We start from the raw sequence: 14,967 nt of genomic DNA on the forward strand, positions 1-14,967 counted from the left end.
TGTGTGTGTGTGGGGCTCTGTGTGTGTGTGTGGGGCTCTGTGTGTGTGGGGGGCTCTGTGTGTGTGGGGGGCTCTGTGTGTGTGGGGGGCTCTGTTTGTGTGTGGGGCTCTGTGTGTGTGGGGGGGGGGCTCTGTGTGTGTGTGTGGGGCTCTGTGTGTGTGTGGGGGGCTCTGTGTGTGGGGGGGGCTCTGTGTGTGGGGGGGGCTCTGTGTGTGTGGGGGGGGGGCTCTGTGTGTGTGGGGGGGGGCTCTGTGTGTGGGGGGCTCTGTGTGTGTGGGGGGGGGCTCTGTGTGGGGCTCTGTGTGTGTGTGGGGCTCTGTGTGTGTGGGGGGGGGCTCTGTGTGTGTGTGTGGGGCTCTGTGTGTGTGGGGGGGGGCTCTGTGTGTGGGGGGGGCTCTGTGTGTGTGTGGGGGGGCTCTGTGTGTGTGGGGGGGCTCTGTGTGTGTGGGGGGCTCTGTGTGTGTGGGGGGGGCTCTGTGTGGGGCTCTGTGTGTGGCTCTGTGTGTGTGTGGGGCTCTGTGTGTGTGTGTGGGGCTCTCTGTGTGTGTGTGGGGCTCTCTGTGTGCGTGTGGGGCTCTCTGTGTGCGTGTGGGGCTCTCTGTGTGTGTGTGTGGGGCTCTGTGTGTGTGGGGGGCTCTGTGTGGGGCTCTGTGTGTGTGTGTGGGGCTGTGTGTGCGTGGGGCTCTGTGTGTGTGTGTGTGTGGGGCTCTGTGTGTGGCTCTGTGTGTGTGTGTGTGGGGGGCTCTGTGTGGGTGGCTCTGTGTGTGTGTGTGTGGGGGGACTCTGTGTGGGTGTACATGCAATAGGTCATGCATTTGCGAGCGATTAAGCTATTGGCAATGTAAATGACAATGCCATTTATTTATGATTTGGAGAAAAAAAAGTCATGAGCAATGCCAATAGCTCTACCTTTAATAATGCCGAGACCATTGCATTTTAAATGCTTGTTTCTCACTGCATTTATGATTGGATTACTGGGGTATATATTGGTTCTGCCAAAGTGTTTCAGAAGTTAACTGTTAAGATTCCCAGTATAGTAGCAAATTGAAGGGTGGATCATACACATAGGGGTAAGTGGACACAGAAGCATTTCCCTTAAAAAGGGCAAATTGCCATCAAGACATGGACAAACCAATATCAATGCTTTAATGTGAAAAACCAAAGAAAATGCGTACCACTTGTAAGTAAGAAGGACTTTGAAACGAATGGGTCCTTCGTGGACGATAAATAGGAAAGCAACCACTCCAAAGTCTTGCTTCTGCACCAAGCATTGATAATTGTTGTCTTAGCTCAAGAACATAATTGACTAAACTGTTTATGTTCATGCCTTTAGGGTAGAATGTGCCTGCTATGCAACACTGTTCCTGGTTTGACAACTGGGTTTCGGCTTGTGCAATATGTTTTCTACAGCAAAGCTTCAGTCTAAACTAACTTATAGTAATCCTCGGGGGTTTTAGATCACTCTCCTTATGTTTACCCTTCTGAATATCTTAATTATATGATGAACCCCAATAACATTAAACTCTTGGTCTAGTTTTACCAGGATTATCATATATTACTTTGGTAGAGTGAGTATTTCTTGATTGGAAGACTAACATCGAATATGCTCTCTTGCTTTCGGAGTACCACCAAATATCACACAAAATGGTGCCTGTTTTTTCAATTGGTCTCTTCTTTAAGTGTTATTTTTATTATTTTAATATCTGACTTTAGGCAGATATCTTGCTGGCCAATTGAGAAAAGTTCATGCTATACCAATAAATTACAAAACAAAATTAATATTTTGAAATACGTGTCAAGAATCATTATTACCCTCAAAGTCCCATCTGCACATAATTATATGACGTCAATTGTTTTTCTTCACCAGAGGATGAGATACCACTTGTGAATAAAAAACTGATAGACTTTAGATAACTGGTGCCATTATTGGCCTTCAGGGATAAGTTAAGACATCCAAATATGTTTTTAAGGAGGTGCCCCGGATGATTCCAAAGGTGCGGTTAGGGTGAGACTGAGGGTTGTCTGCTCTATTAATTCACTTATATGTCTTTTCCATTTTGTGTTTTGTAGACGGGCAGCCTATTCCTACAATGCAGAAGCTCAGATTTATGCCCCAAGTAGTGGTGCTTCCTACTTTGACTCCCAGGGTAGTGCGGTGACCACTGTGGTGTCCAGTCCAACATCAATTCCCACACACAGTATGGTGGGTATAGCCATGGATGTTGGTGGAAGCCAGATCATCTCTAGTGGCGGGGCATACCTCATTCATGGGTCAATGGAAAACACTCGAGATTCTTTATCTCACACCTCTCATTCATCTCCTGCAACGGTAGGTGGACAATAAAATCTTGCCAGTTGTTTCCTTAATTGGTACTTAATTAAATGTTTGTGAAGTGGCTTAGTAAATCACGTTTGTAAAAATCTCCCTGTGTAACAGTACTTTAAAGTTAATTACATCATAGGTTTTTCTGTGAGCTTTTAAAAAATGTTTTATTAAAGAAGCCACCTCTTACTGTACCCCTCTATATATTGGTCCTCACTAGATAGACACAAAAATGTGGTTGCATCATTATCAATTTGTTTGCCAAGGTTGGAAAAGAGTCGAGCAGTGCCTAAATTATTACTTTATATGGGGTGCCGAAAAATAGTCACACAGATTTTTCCAATTGAAGTTCTCCTAGGGCTTGGCTTATTCGTGGTTAGCCTCCATGCATCTCGACAAAATCTGCATAAATTGTCATGCCATTAGATCTTGTGCTAAAATAGTGCATTTTAATGGAATTATGAAACTCTAATCGGTAAGTTTGAGTGTTCAAGATAAATGTTGCCACTTCTGATATTTGTCCACAAGCTGTGTAATTTATTCCAAACAATCTATGTTCAATATCAGCCTTTTTATTAATGCTGGCCTTAAAAAACTAGATTGCAACTGCCCTATGGTGTCAGTATCCATACATGATTGCTATAATGCTGGTTAGAGTGGGCTTCTAGGTAAAACAATCTGCAAACTCCAAAGGTCTCATTCTGCGACAGTACAGATCATACCGCATCATCCTGCACTGAAGCCTGACACATCTACCAGTAAAAGTGCAGTGCTCTGTAGTTCCACCAATACCTTCCATAGGATGGTATGTGCTCACCTAAATACCCTCTTCCTGTTTTATCTGACACCCAGATGCCTAAGGCGGTTGTGCATTGATCCAGCTTCTAAACGCAAGCAGTTTGTTTAAAGGTCTTTTTACTGATGAGCCTTCAATGTGTAATGTTCCCTTCTCTCAACTTAAGATCTGAAGATTTCTTAAAATTCAGGAAACTGTCTGAAAACCTATTTGTACTTCACAACCTTCTGCCATAGCACTAACCGCCATAAAACCTTTATTGCCGCTGTCCGCACCTATTCTCATTATGCCTTACACACTAACCTTCACACTCCTCATCAGACCCTCGTTAGTACTTTGAAATGGCTGTCTAACAGTATTGAGTCTAATAATGTAAAAAATACAATATTAAATATAAAATGTGTATTTCTTTTAAGCATGAAGTGCAAATTGAGAAAATTGTTTAATGAGCTTTATGTTAATTGGACTTAGGAAAAGGCTGAGTTTTATTTTTCAATCGTTGAAAAATAAATGATATGGCCTTGCCTGTGTAGGACATTCAGGCTCTTGATAAACACTTTTTAATTGGATGAGTATGGCTAAAGTTGCCTTTTCCCTTTTATCTTTTGATACTGTTGGTATTCAGTTTACCAACGGTCCTACTGACCCAGAACACCAAATCCTGTGCGTTCTACTAGTGATACACTTGTAAGCGTTCTTTGATTAAAGGGTTTCATGTCCAAACTCAAAGAATGACTGTAGATCCAAGGCAAGCCAGAGAAATGCAACGGTTACTTCCAGGAGAGCTACATATTCAGTCTGATGCCCAGATGCTGATAATAGGCTCTGCCCTCCTAGATCAGGGCTTGGTATTTTGCCATGGATTTATCTTCAGCCTGTAAGGGTCTCCCAAAAATACATCTTTAATAAAACTTCTCTCCTTTCTCATTATGTCTGAATTTTATTATGGATCGTGAAAACATAGGAATGGCACACTTGAGGCTGGCCCTCAAGCTGTCCTGAAGAAAAGGTGTAGGGGACACCTTGAAACATGTCGACAGGATATTAGGGATTGTGACTACATAACAGTTCTTTTTCCCTGTATCTACCTCTTTTTTTTTTTTTTTTTTTTTTTTTTTTTTTTTTAAATGTACCAGCTAGAGCAGGAATAAAATTGCAGCTCACTAGTTAGGTATTTTTAACATCACTATTTACCACTCCACCATACACTGCACCACACATAGTCTCACAAAAAACATGCTCCTACGTCTCTTCGCAAGTCGCAGCACGCCTCAAGCAGTAGATGCTTGGGATGGCCCCAATGATGAAGCATGTCACCTAGGGGCAACCCTGGGTGAGTGAGGGGACTCAAAAGAAATTTTCTTTTCTTATGGGATGCACCCAAAATTTGGGATTATCTCAAAAATTTCTTTTCCCTGGCTGGGTTTTCACGATCCATGACACATGGATCTTTAAATTGTACTTTAAATCCAGGAGGCTGAACCCAGCCGTTACCTCCTTCTCTCTCTCTTTTGTTAAATGCATTTTATTATGTTCATCTTTAAGATGTGTGGCTGTATTTTGTATACTGCGTGTTCTCACAGCAGTTCAGCCTCCGAATCATTTTGACTGAGCTTCTGCTACAAGTTTTATCAATTGACTTTTATTCATTCACTATTCACCTTCAAGACATTTGTTGGTATTTTGTAGGCTACTTGTTTGAGGATTTATAATTATTATCTTTAAAGGCAGCCATGTAGCCCGACCATGTTAACCTTTGCTATGTTGATTCATTCTTCAGCATCTAATCAGTTATTTGAATATTTTTACTCACTACTCTCCATTTTTTTGTTTTAACTGTACGCATTGTTTAAATTTTAGCTTCAAATGGCGATTGAAAACCTACAAAAAAATGAAGGCATAACCTCTCACAGAAGTAGCTTGCTCAACAGCCATGTAAGTATGGGTATCTCCTGTATTCTGCTTTCATGCAATATACAACTTGATTCTGTTTCTAAAATTACAAGAATTGTTTTGTGCTTTCTTTGTAATCTTTATTTTTAAATTATCATATGAACACTATTGTTTTATATGTTGCAAGTTGAATGTGGTCAGTTTGATTCACATAGAGGCTACACTCTACATTTGTTGATAGGGGTTATTTAAGCTTCTAAGGAATGTTACATGCTACATTCAAAACGTAATTTTCAGGTGTTAACCTATAGTTAATGCAGAGAATACCTGCATTTATGCCTGTGCAAAATTCTCGAAAGGATTGCTGGCGAGCGTAACTGGAATTATTTTGACTTTCTGGCTCAATCCATTTATTTATTTCTCACATGTCTTTTTTATTTTTTATATAAACTTGGGTATAGTGTTGTCTCAAGGCCCATTTCCAAAGCTGCTCCTCTATCCGAAAAATGGTGGTGAATGACTAACAGTCATGAGGTATTTTATCAACTAAATAGAACAGGCACCTACATCTTTAAAACTAAACACATGTGGTATTGAGGGGAGTGGAATATTCAACCATGTATAACAATTTACAACCCATGAAGCATTATGTTAAAGAACAATTGTTACAGGTCAATAACTAATATCCAATATTAAAATATGGTACAACATACGAGTCATAACTATATTCACAATTTCAACTCCTTTTTATTCATCATAGAAAGCTATGTCATCATTATAATAGAAATAATATATATGCTAATGCCCAGAGCATACTATGCTATTTATTACCATCGCCGATTGTGTGAAGGGACAGCGACTCATAAGAAAGAAGCCTTGAGTGAGATATGAGACCCCTATCTGCTCAACAATGGAGAAATGTAGCATAATATACTCTTTGCCTCTGCATAGATGGTTTATGCCATGGCATTATTTTGTGTGTATTTGTTTTAACAAAAGGTATTTAACCAAAACCAGGATGCAAGGGGTCAAATGTTTGCAGGAAAGTAAAATCATTCAAGAGAGATCATTACTAGTAGGAGAGTAGTTTTCCTGTGTAAAGTTATTGTTATATGCAATCTGTGAGGCAGTAAAACATATTTTTCTCATGTCACTCTTGCTGTATTATGGTAATCCCTTGAATATGACCATGACACTGTAGTAATACTTTTGAATGTGTGATTATTAGTACAGTTTCATCAAATAAAGTGATTTATTAGGTTACGTTTTTTTTCACTGCTATGGCATACATTCTATTATATGATGGTCTGTTTTTCACCAGAGAAATGTAAAAGTTCTCAAATTCAAAGCTGATTAATATTAACATAAATAACTGCCTGCTTTACATTACAATAATTTTTCTTTGCACTTTTCCCTGGTTAGCCTTGTAATATACAATATATAAGACACACCCCTAATTGAGTAAAAATGCTTTTTTAGAAAGACGCATAAAGTATGACTGGCTAAGATTTCTTGAGCTGCGTTGTGTGTTTACAAGCAGGGTCTTGTTTATTGATGTGTTCTTCAAGGTTGCCAAATGTTAGCCCAAAAAGAGCTATTTACATACATTTTAAAGTCACCTACGTAATGAAATGTGTCGGAGCCTGTCCCTTCCTATATATTTTGATGTTCTTAACAGACTTATTGTTTTTCATATTAAAGTGCTGTCTTTTGCAGAAAATTACTTGACGTAGCCCACTAGCAAGCCTCAGTACATCCTTTATCTGATCGTAGTACATTTAATTAATCATATGAAAAACAGGAATACAAATTTCAGTAATTTATTTTTTTGCTAAGAAATTGCATTAATTTTGTTTTGTTTGTTTGTTCCAGCTCCAGTGGCTGTTGGATAATTACGAGACAGCTGAAGGGGTCAGCCTTCCCAGGAGTTCACTATACAACCATTATCTGCGGCACTGTCAGGAACATAAGTTGGACCCAGTGAATGCAGCTTCTTTTGGCAAACTAATACGCTCCGTTTTCATGGGCTTGAGAACGCGCAGGCTGGGAACCAGGTCTGTTGATAGTACTGTTGTTATAATATCTTAATTGTCTTTTACTTTCCTGTCTACTCCTTTTCCCGCATGTATGATTTTGGTTTGACTCCTAAATGCAGTCTAATCTTCATAATATTTTTAGAATTATAGACTTCATGGAATTTATCTTTTTGTAAAATCTTACTGTACTTTCTTTTAATATCATTAACATCCTCATTTTATTCAGTTGAATGAATTCCTCATAAAAGAAAACAATTGAAAATATTTGAATAGTGTTTATTAGCTAGTGATGAGCTGCAGAGTTATACAAATTCTCTAGTAAAATGTCCAAAATTATATAAAGGAATAGTTGAGTGAGCTGACTCCATATTTGAGCTTTTTCCCTACTGATGAGCATTGTAGCATTCCAACTTGAATTATTTTCCAGTCTTTCTCTGTTGCCATTACAGTATGACCTTCTGTCAGAAATGCCCAGGATGTCTAGCCCAGTGTTCTACAACCTGCTTGCTTGAAGTATAGCTTTCTTATAGTTTTAGCAATCTGGTCTTTTTTTACTGTCTCAATGGTCACAACTGAAAATAGTCTAGTGTCAAAGGTTGCCAGGAAAAATTGTTGTATGAAGTGTCAGGTGTTTTTATTTACTTCGTTTTTTCTGACTTCCTTGGTTCTGCCCTGTAGTCTATAAGGAGTAGTTTCTTACCTGTAACTCCAGTTCTGTAGTAGGGGTATCTCTTTTATAGTCATAATCTAGTGAATAGTCCCGCCCATGTGCGTGGACCCAGGAGCAATCAAAAATAATCTCTTAAGCTGTCTTCATTGCAGTCCTGCATAGACACTTAAGAGAAAAAGACAATAATGCAGCCTATACCTACAAGACTACACAATCCAGTACTTAAACTAGAAATGCCAAGGATATAACACCAATAACACATTCAGCACAATCTGTCAAGTTTCACCCACAGAGAAACTTTCCTCCCCTCACCAAATCCTTGGAATGATAGAGAGGAAGGCAAGGACAGACAAGCCTCAATAGGCTGCCATTATGTGTCTGGAAAAGGGGTACCGTGCCTTTAAGGAACTCTCTGGAGAACCTCTGTATCCCAGCATGCTCAGCCCCTTCCTTTTACTTTCAGTTCTTTTGAAGGTGCATAAAGCAAGGCCTGTAGCATACACTACAGTACCATTTTCTCCACCGGGGAGGAGAGCGGGCGCTTATGACTATAACAGAGATACCCCTACTACAGAACTGGAGTTACAGGTAAGAACCTACTCCTTCTGTAGTAGGGGATCTCTGTGTATAGTCATAATCTAGTGAATAGAATGGCAAGCCCATCCAAAAACAACCGGGCGGTGGAGAAATATATACAACACCCCTATTGTGCGAACAAATTCCGCAGCAAAGCCTGCCCAACCTGAGCATCTGCTCCGGCATCCGAGTCCAGATAGTAGTGCTTAGCAAAGGTGTGGACCGACTTCCAAGTGGCCGCCCTGCAGATCTCTGCAATGGGAACATTTCAAAGCAAAGCTGTTGTAGCTGCTTTGCCCTTGGTAGAATGAGCCTTAGACCTACCCGCTAAGGTCTTATTCGCATTCTGATAACAGAGCTGGATACATGACACAATCCACCTAGATATGGACTGTTTCAAAGAAGCCAGACCAGTCCTAACCGACCCATAGTTGACAAACAGCTGGTTGGATCTACGGATATCCTTGGTCTTATCCAGATAGAATTTCAACACCCTCCTAACATCCAATGAATGAAGAGACCGCTCCGTTGGAGTGGAAGGATTCTGGAAAAATGTTGGTAAAGTTATAGACTGATTAACATAAAAATCAGAAATCACCTTGGGAAGGAACTTAGGGTGAGTACGCATAACAACCGTAGCAGCATGAAATACAGTATAAGGTTCCTGGCAACACAATGCCTGAATTTCACCGATGTAATGGCCACCAGGAACGCCGCCTTCCAAGACAGGTGCTGCAACAAAGCCTTATGAATAGGCTCGAAGGGTTCCTTCATCAGCCTGGACAGCACCACATTCAGTTCCCATGAAGGCGAAGGAAGCCGAACAGGAGGTAACACCTTCTTCAACCCTTCCAAAAAATCCTTAATCACAGGAATCTGGAAGAAGGATGTCTGAGAAGGGCCTTTTCTGTAAGCAGTCAATGCAGCTAGATGAACCTTAATGGAATGAAAATTAAGGCCAGACTGAGCTAGATGCAGAAGGTATGGAAGGATAACATCCTCCTTGCAGGTCGTCGGATCATAGTTCTTAGACATGCACCAGATGCAGAATCTCTTCCACTTGTAAGCATAAGAGGTCCTAGTAGACGGACTCTTAGCCTCCTTCAATATGTCCATGCAATCCTCAGGAAGATTCAAGTGGCCATATTGCACTATCTCAGGAGCCATGCCGCCAAACTCAACGATGAGAGGTTGGGGTGCACCATCTGCCCCCCAAACTTCGTGACAAGGTCCGGCGGACACGGCAGCCGCCGATGAGGTAGGATCGACCGGTGAAGCAGACCCGTGAACCACCACTGTCTGGGCCATTCCGGCGCAATGAGGATCATCCGCGCCCGGGATCGGGCCAGCTTGATAAGCACCGCTGGAATCGGGGGAATGGGTGGAAAAGCGTACAGAATGCTGTTCGACCAACTGATCCATAACGCGTTCCCCAGCGCCCCCGGCTGGTAATACCTCGAGGCGAAGCCGCAGCATTTGCTTTTTTCTGCGGTGGTGAAAAGATCCACGTCTGGAGTGCCCCACGTGGCCAAGATGTTGTTTAGCACTTCGTCGTTTATGTCCCACTCGTGGTTTTCGTGAAGCAACCTGCTGAGGGCATCCGCCTGAACATTCTGCACACCTGGCAGATGAGTTGCCGTTATCGTCAATCCTCTGGCTAGCAGCCAGTGCCAGATCACCTGCGCTTCCTGTGACAGTGTGCACGATCTCGAGCCCCCCTGCTTTTTGAGGTAATACATCGTGGTCGTATCGTCCGTCTGCACAAGCAAGGAGTTGGTCTGGAAGGACGGATGAAAGGCCTTCAGTGCCAAGTGAACAGCTCTGAGTTCCAGGAAGTTGATACGTGGACTTGGTGGAGACCACGTTCCCTGGATCTGTAGATGGTCTGAATGCGCTCCCCATTCCAGGAGAGATGCATCCGTAACGATAGTCTGAGTTGGGATGTCCTTGTGGAAAGGAACCCCTCTAAGGAGATTCTCTGCAGAGCACCACCATCTCGGGGACTGTTGGGCGTGAAGAGACAACTGAATCTAGTTGTCCCAACACCCTTTCCTCTGGTCCCACTGGTCCTCCAAACATTCCTGTAGCGGCCCCATGTGTAGGTGCGCGTGCGGGGTGAGGAAGATACAAGAGGCCATCGATCACAGTAGAGAAGACACCGTCCTCACTGTTTTAGATGGAGCAGCTATGAGAGCCTGAGCCTTCAGAAGGATGGATAAGCGTCTCTCCTCCGAAGGAGACACGCTTGCTGACAGCGTATTGATGGAGGCTCCCAAGTACTGCAGGCACTGTACAGGAATCGGACAGAGTTGGACAGATTTATGTGCAACCCCAGACGGTTCAACAGGACGGCCGTCTTGTTGAAGTGCAATTGTGCTTCCTGGAAGGTGGAGGCCTTGATCAACCAATTGTCCAGGTACGGGTAGACAACTACCTTTGTTTTTTCTCAGGTGTGCTACTACCACAGCCATGCATTTCGAAAAAGTCCTGGGTGCAGACTTCAGTCCAAACGGTAGTACAGTGTACTGATAGTGATTGGTGCCGACAAGGAAGCGCAGGAACATCCGATGTTTCCGTGCAATGGGCACATGGAAGTACGCATCTTGCAGATCTATCGCACACAGCCAGTCTCCCCTCTGCATAGATAAATCTGGTGCAAAGACAGCATGCAAAACTTTTCCCTGCGAATCCACTTGTTTGCTTGTCGCAAATCCAGAATGGGTCTGAACTTGTTCTTGTCCTTCTGTACTAGGAAGAAGCGTGAGTAAAGACCCTTTCCCCTTTGAGACAGAGGGACGTCTTCTATCGCCCTTTTTCTTAACAGGATATCGGCCTCCGCCTGGAGCTTGCGCAGTTGGTACTGCGAGCCGACCGGTGGAATCGCTGGAGGCGGGCTGGTGAAACGAAGACTGTATCCATTGCAAACAACATTCAGCACCCACTTGTCCTGAGTAATGTTTCTCCACTCTGCCAGGTAATGTTGAATTCTTCCCCACACCGGAGCGGGTAACGGATGAAGGGGAAGTAACCGCTCAGGGCCTAGACCCAGCCGGGCCTTTGGTCTCGGCGGAAGACTGTTGACCAACTCGGCCCCTCTGGCACTTTTTGGAACGGTTTCCGCTGGAACTGTTGCTGCTGATGTTGCTGTCCAGCCTGTCGACCTTGGCCTCTGCCTTGCGCCCCGTACCGCCTGTGGAACGGGCGGAAGGTCTTTTTTTGTTCCTTAGTCTTTTCCAACCCGACAGGCGGCAAGGTTTCCGTCTCTGCCTTCATGCGGGCCATCTCGTCGTCCGCATGTTTCCCAAAGAGGGTCTCGCCCGAAAAGGGTAGGTTAGCAACCCTCTGCTGTGCCTCGGGCTTCAAGGATGTAAGATGCAGCCAGGCGTGGCGCCTCAGGTTGACCCCATGGCAGTACCCGTGGGCTGCCAAGAGGGAAGAATCCGCAGCCGAACTTATTACCTGGTTGGAAACCAGCAGCCCTTCAGCGAGGATCTCTTGGAAATCTTCCCTCTTTTCCCGGGGAAGGTGTTCCGCAAACTGTTGGTTGGGACTCCCACAGAGCCCTATTGTAACGTACCAACAGGGCTGAGGCACTCGCGGCCTTCATCGATGTGGAGGCTGTCCGGCAAACCTTCCTGCCTGCCGAATCCATCCAGCGGATCTCCTTGTCAGGAGGAACTGTTGAGGATGGGGTGGTGGCGTGTTGCTTTCTTGAGCGCCTTGAGACCCTCTGGGTGAGTAGTGCGCTATATAAATGCTGTGATTGATTGATTGCCGCCGTCACGATCACAGAGTCAGGCGTGGGATCCACCCGAAGAAATGCTGGGTCCGAGTCAGGAGCCTTATATTTCTTCTGCAGCCTTGAAGGTGCTGATCTCGTAGACGCAGACGCAGGCGTGAGGAACCGCTCCATGGCCAGTTCTACCAGCCCAAGCACCAGGGGCAGCAAAGGGCGAGACAACTGCTTCTTGTGCAGCGTTTCGAAGATGACGGATGTCAGTGGCGTGGGCACAGTGAGCATGATGCCCAGTTTAGCCGCCACTCGTAGCAACACATCCTGGAAGGACACTAGGTCGTCTACTGGAGACACCGTCGTCCGAGGGGAATCCGTTGGGGTAGGAGAATAGTCCCTGGCACTAGAGCTATCTGTGTTGCGGGACCTCGCCCTGTCCCTCCTGTGGCGCCGTCTGGATCTTGTAGAAGAGCGACAGCGACTCCTGGATCTATCCCTCCGTCTGGAGCGAGATCTCTACCTCCGCGGCCTCTGACGTCCCACAGGGCGCTGTGGAGGCCTAAACGGGAGCCTAAGTTGCGGTGGCCCCATAGGCGGTGTCTGAACATGTGGTAACGAGGCGGACCTCGGCGGAGGTGGTGGTGTAGGAGGTGGAGGACGATGAGGAGGAACAGGCGGCGGAGGCGGTTTACGTGGAGGAGGGTCCTTAGGTAACGGAGGCGGTGTAGGCGACCTCGGCTTGGCGGGGGAGTAAACTTGTGAGTGCCCGGAGCCTCTTCCCCTCTCTTCCTTCTCTTCGCCTGACCTGAAGGGGGGACCTAGAGGCCGTACCCCTGGTAGTCTAGCGACGGCGCTGTTGCGACCGTGGATTTGTGGTGACCGAAGACACAGTCCTGGCCTTGGAACGCCTCCTGGAGGGCGATGCTCTCCTCCTCGACGCTGAGCGCTGTCTCGTCGACGAACGCCCTTTCGAAGTCGACGAACGCCCTTTCGACGTCGAGTCATCATCAACGTTGATTAACTTCTCGAACGCCTCGACGTCTACCGCCTGCGTCTCGAACCCTCTCGACGCCGATGATGACTCGACGACGAATCCGTTCCTGACGTCGACCTCGTCGGAGGTCTCGACGTCAATCCCCTCGACGTCGCTTCGACCCAGAGCCCTGGGGAGACTGGGAGCAGACAGTGGTCATTCCTCTCGACGTCGAGGGTGTCGACGGAGACCGGTGGTGTTTTCTGGCCTTCTTCTTACTGGAGAGCCCCCCAGAGGCCTCAGCACGGGCAAAGGAAGAAGCCCCTTCCTGCCCAGTCCTTGGAGCCTGATCTTATCTCTGTCCTTCAGGGTCCTACTTGAAAACTGCAGGCAGATCTCACAAGTCCCAGGAACATGAGAAGAAGGGAGACACAGGATACAGACCCTGTGTGGATCAGATCTTGCCTTCTTCCTGGCACACTCTGGCCATTTCTCAAATAAGGCAGGCATATTTGATAAGAGTGGCCAAATCGCCAAAAAAGTGAAGAAGAGGCAAAAACACGTCGAGTGAACACACTCTAACACTTTAAAAGTGCAAAAAAGTTAACAAATTACCCAAAAAGGGAGAGCTCAATGCTCTGGGTCCTGCTAGCAGGAGCCAGAAAAAAAGAACTGAAAGTAAAAGGAAGGGGCTGAGCATGCTGGGATAACGAGGGTCTCCAGAGAGTTCCTTAAAGGTACAATATCCCTTTTCCAGACACATAATGGCAGCCTATGGAGGCTTGTCTGTCCTTGCCTTCCTCTCTATCATTCCAAGGATTTGGTGAGGGGAGGAAAGTTTCTCTGTGGGTGAAACTTGATAGATTGTGCTGAATGTGTTATTGGTGTTATATCCTTGGCATTTCTAGTTGAAGTACTGGACAGTGTAGCCTTGTAGGTATAGGCTGCATTATTGTCTTTAATTTTCTCTTAAGTGTCTATGCAGGACTGCAATGAAGACAGCTTGAGATTTTTGATTGCTCCTGGGTCCACGCACATGGGCGGACTATTCACTAGATTCTGACTATACAAAGAGATCCCCTACTACAGAACCTGTGATTCTGATATTGATCCTACTGTGTTGTGAAGTCTAAGGTTTTGCTGGTAGGGAAGTAGACTCAATGTGAACCCCCACATTTGACCAATGCCGCCTTCTACCTGTGGTCCGTGACTGCTTGGTAGCAATTGTATTTTAAGAGTACAGTTCATTTATATCTGCGTCCCCGGTGAGAAGGGAGCATTTACAGTCTCTCGCTATGTATAAACATATCCTAACGGGGGTATTTACTTTCTGCAGGCCGTGCATATATAATGTGTGGTGGTAGATGTGTTTTGTCTTTTGGACCCAAGGAGACCATGTGGATTGAGAATGGACATCCATGAAAGACAAATGGTTGCTTCACTGCAGATTGCATCGAGGAGAAGGACTAGCACTATATAGACTGTTATATTTTCAAATCGGCTTGCTTTGGTTAGTCTGTGGTGAGGCTTTACAATACATAAGCATTTATATGGGGGCCTGGAGAGCAAAACCAAGGGCTGCTTGAACTGCCTTGTTGGTTTATATACATTTTTTTATGAAAACAATACTCTGGATTATCGCGGATACCCAATAATTTTTTTTCTTTTTTTATAGAAGACCTGTCTGAGAGAACCTTCCTTATAAATTAAGAGTCCTCTTTCTTTTCCCTATATTTATAAAAATATTAATATTGAATACGTCTTGCCCTCAAAAGAATATGTAAAGAGAATTTGTTCCTTTCTTGGGTCTTTTGTTAAGTCATGATATGCTAAAGATTCAGTAACAACAAATAGGCCATTCAACAACCCAGGTCTCAGAGCCTAAAAAGGGGATTTCGGGGCTCTCTGCACCAGTACACACAATCCTTATTTCATTTGGCTTCTATTTTACAATCCTTTTGATATC

General features: G+C 44.7%; 1 protein-coding gene across 3 annotated transcripts in view; it reads left to right on the plus strand.

Moving 5' to 3' along the window:
• RFX2 (regulatory factor X2) overlaps positions 1-14,967 on the plus strand; it is a 183,561-nt gene that overhangs the window by 90,212 nt on the left and 78,382 nt on the right. For all 3 annotated transcript variants that reach the window (XM_086947229.1, XM_086947227.1, XM_086947228.1), the window contains 3 exons: positions 2,072-2,330; positions 4,981-5,055; positions 6,886-7,067. In XM_086947229.1, the coding sequence (XP_086803355.1) occupies positions 2,072-2,330; positions 4,981-5,055; positions 6,886-7,067 (516 nt within the window). The remainder of the gene's footprint in view (positions 1-2,071; positions 2,331-4,980; positions 5,056-6,885; positions 7,068-14,967) is intronic.

The sequence above is a fragment of the Lissotriton vulgaris genome, chromosome 12 (genome assembly GCF_964263255.1).
Source record: "Lissotriton vulgaris chromosome 12, aLisVul1.2, whole genome shotgun sequence".
Lineage (NCBI taxonomy): Eukaryota > Metazoa > Chordata > Amphibia > Caudata > Salamandridae > Lissotriton > Lissotriton vulgaris.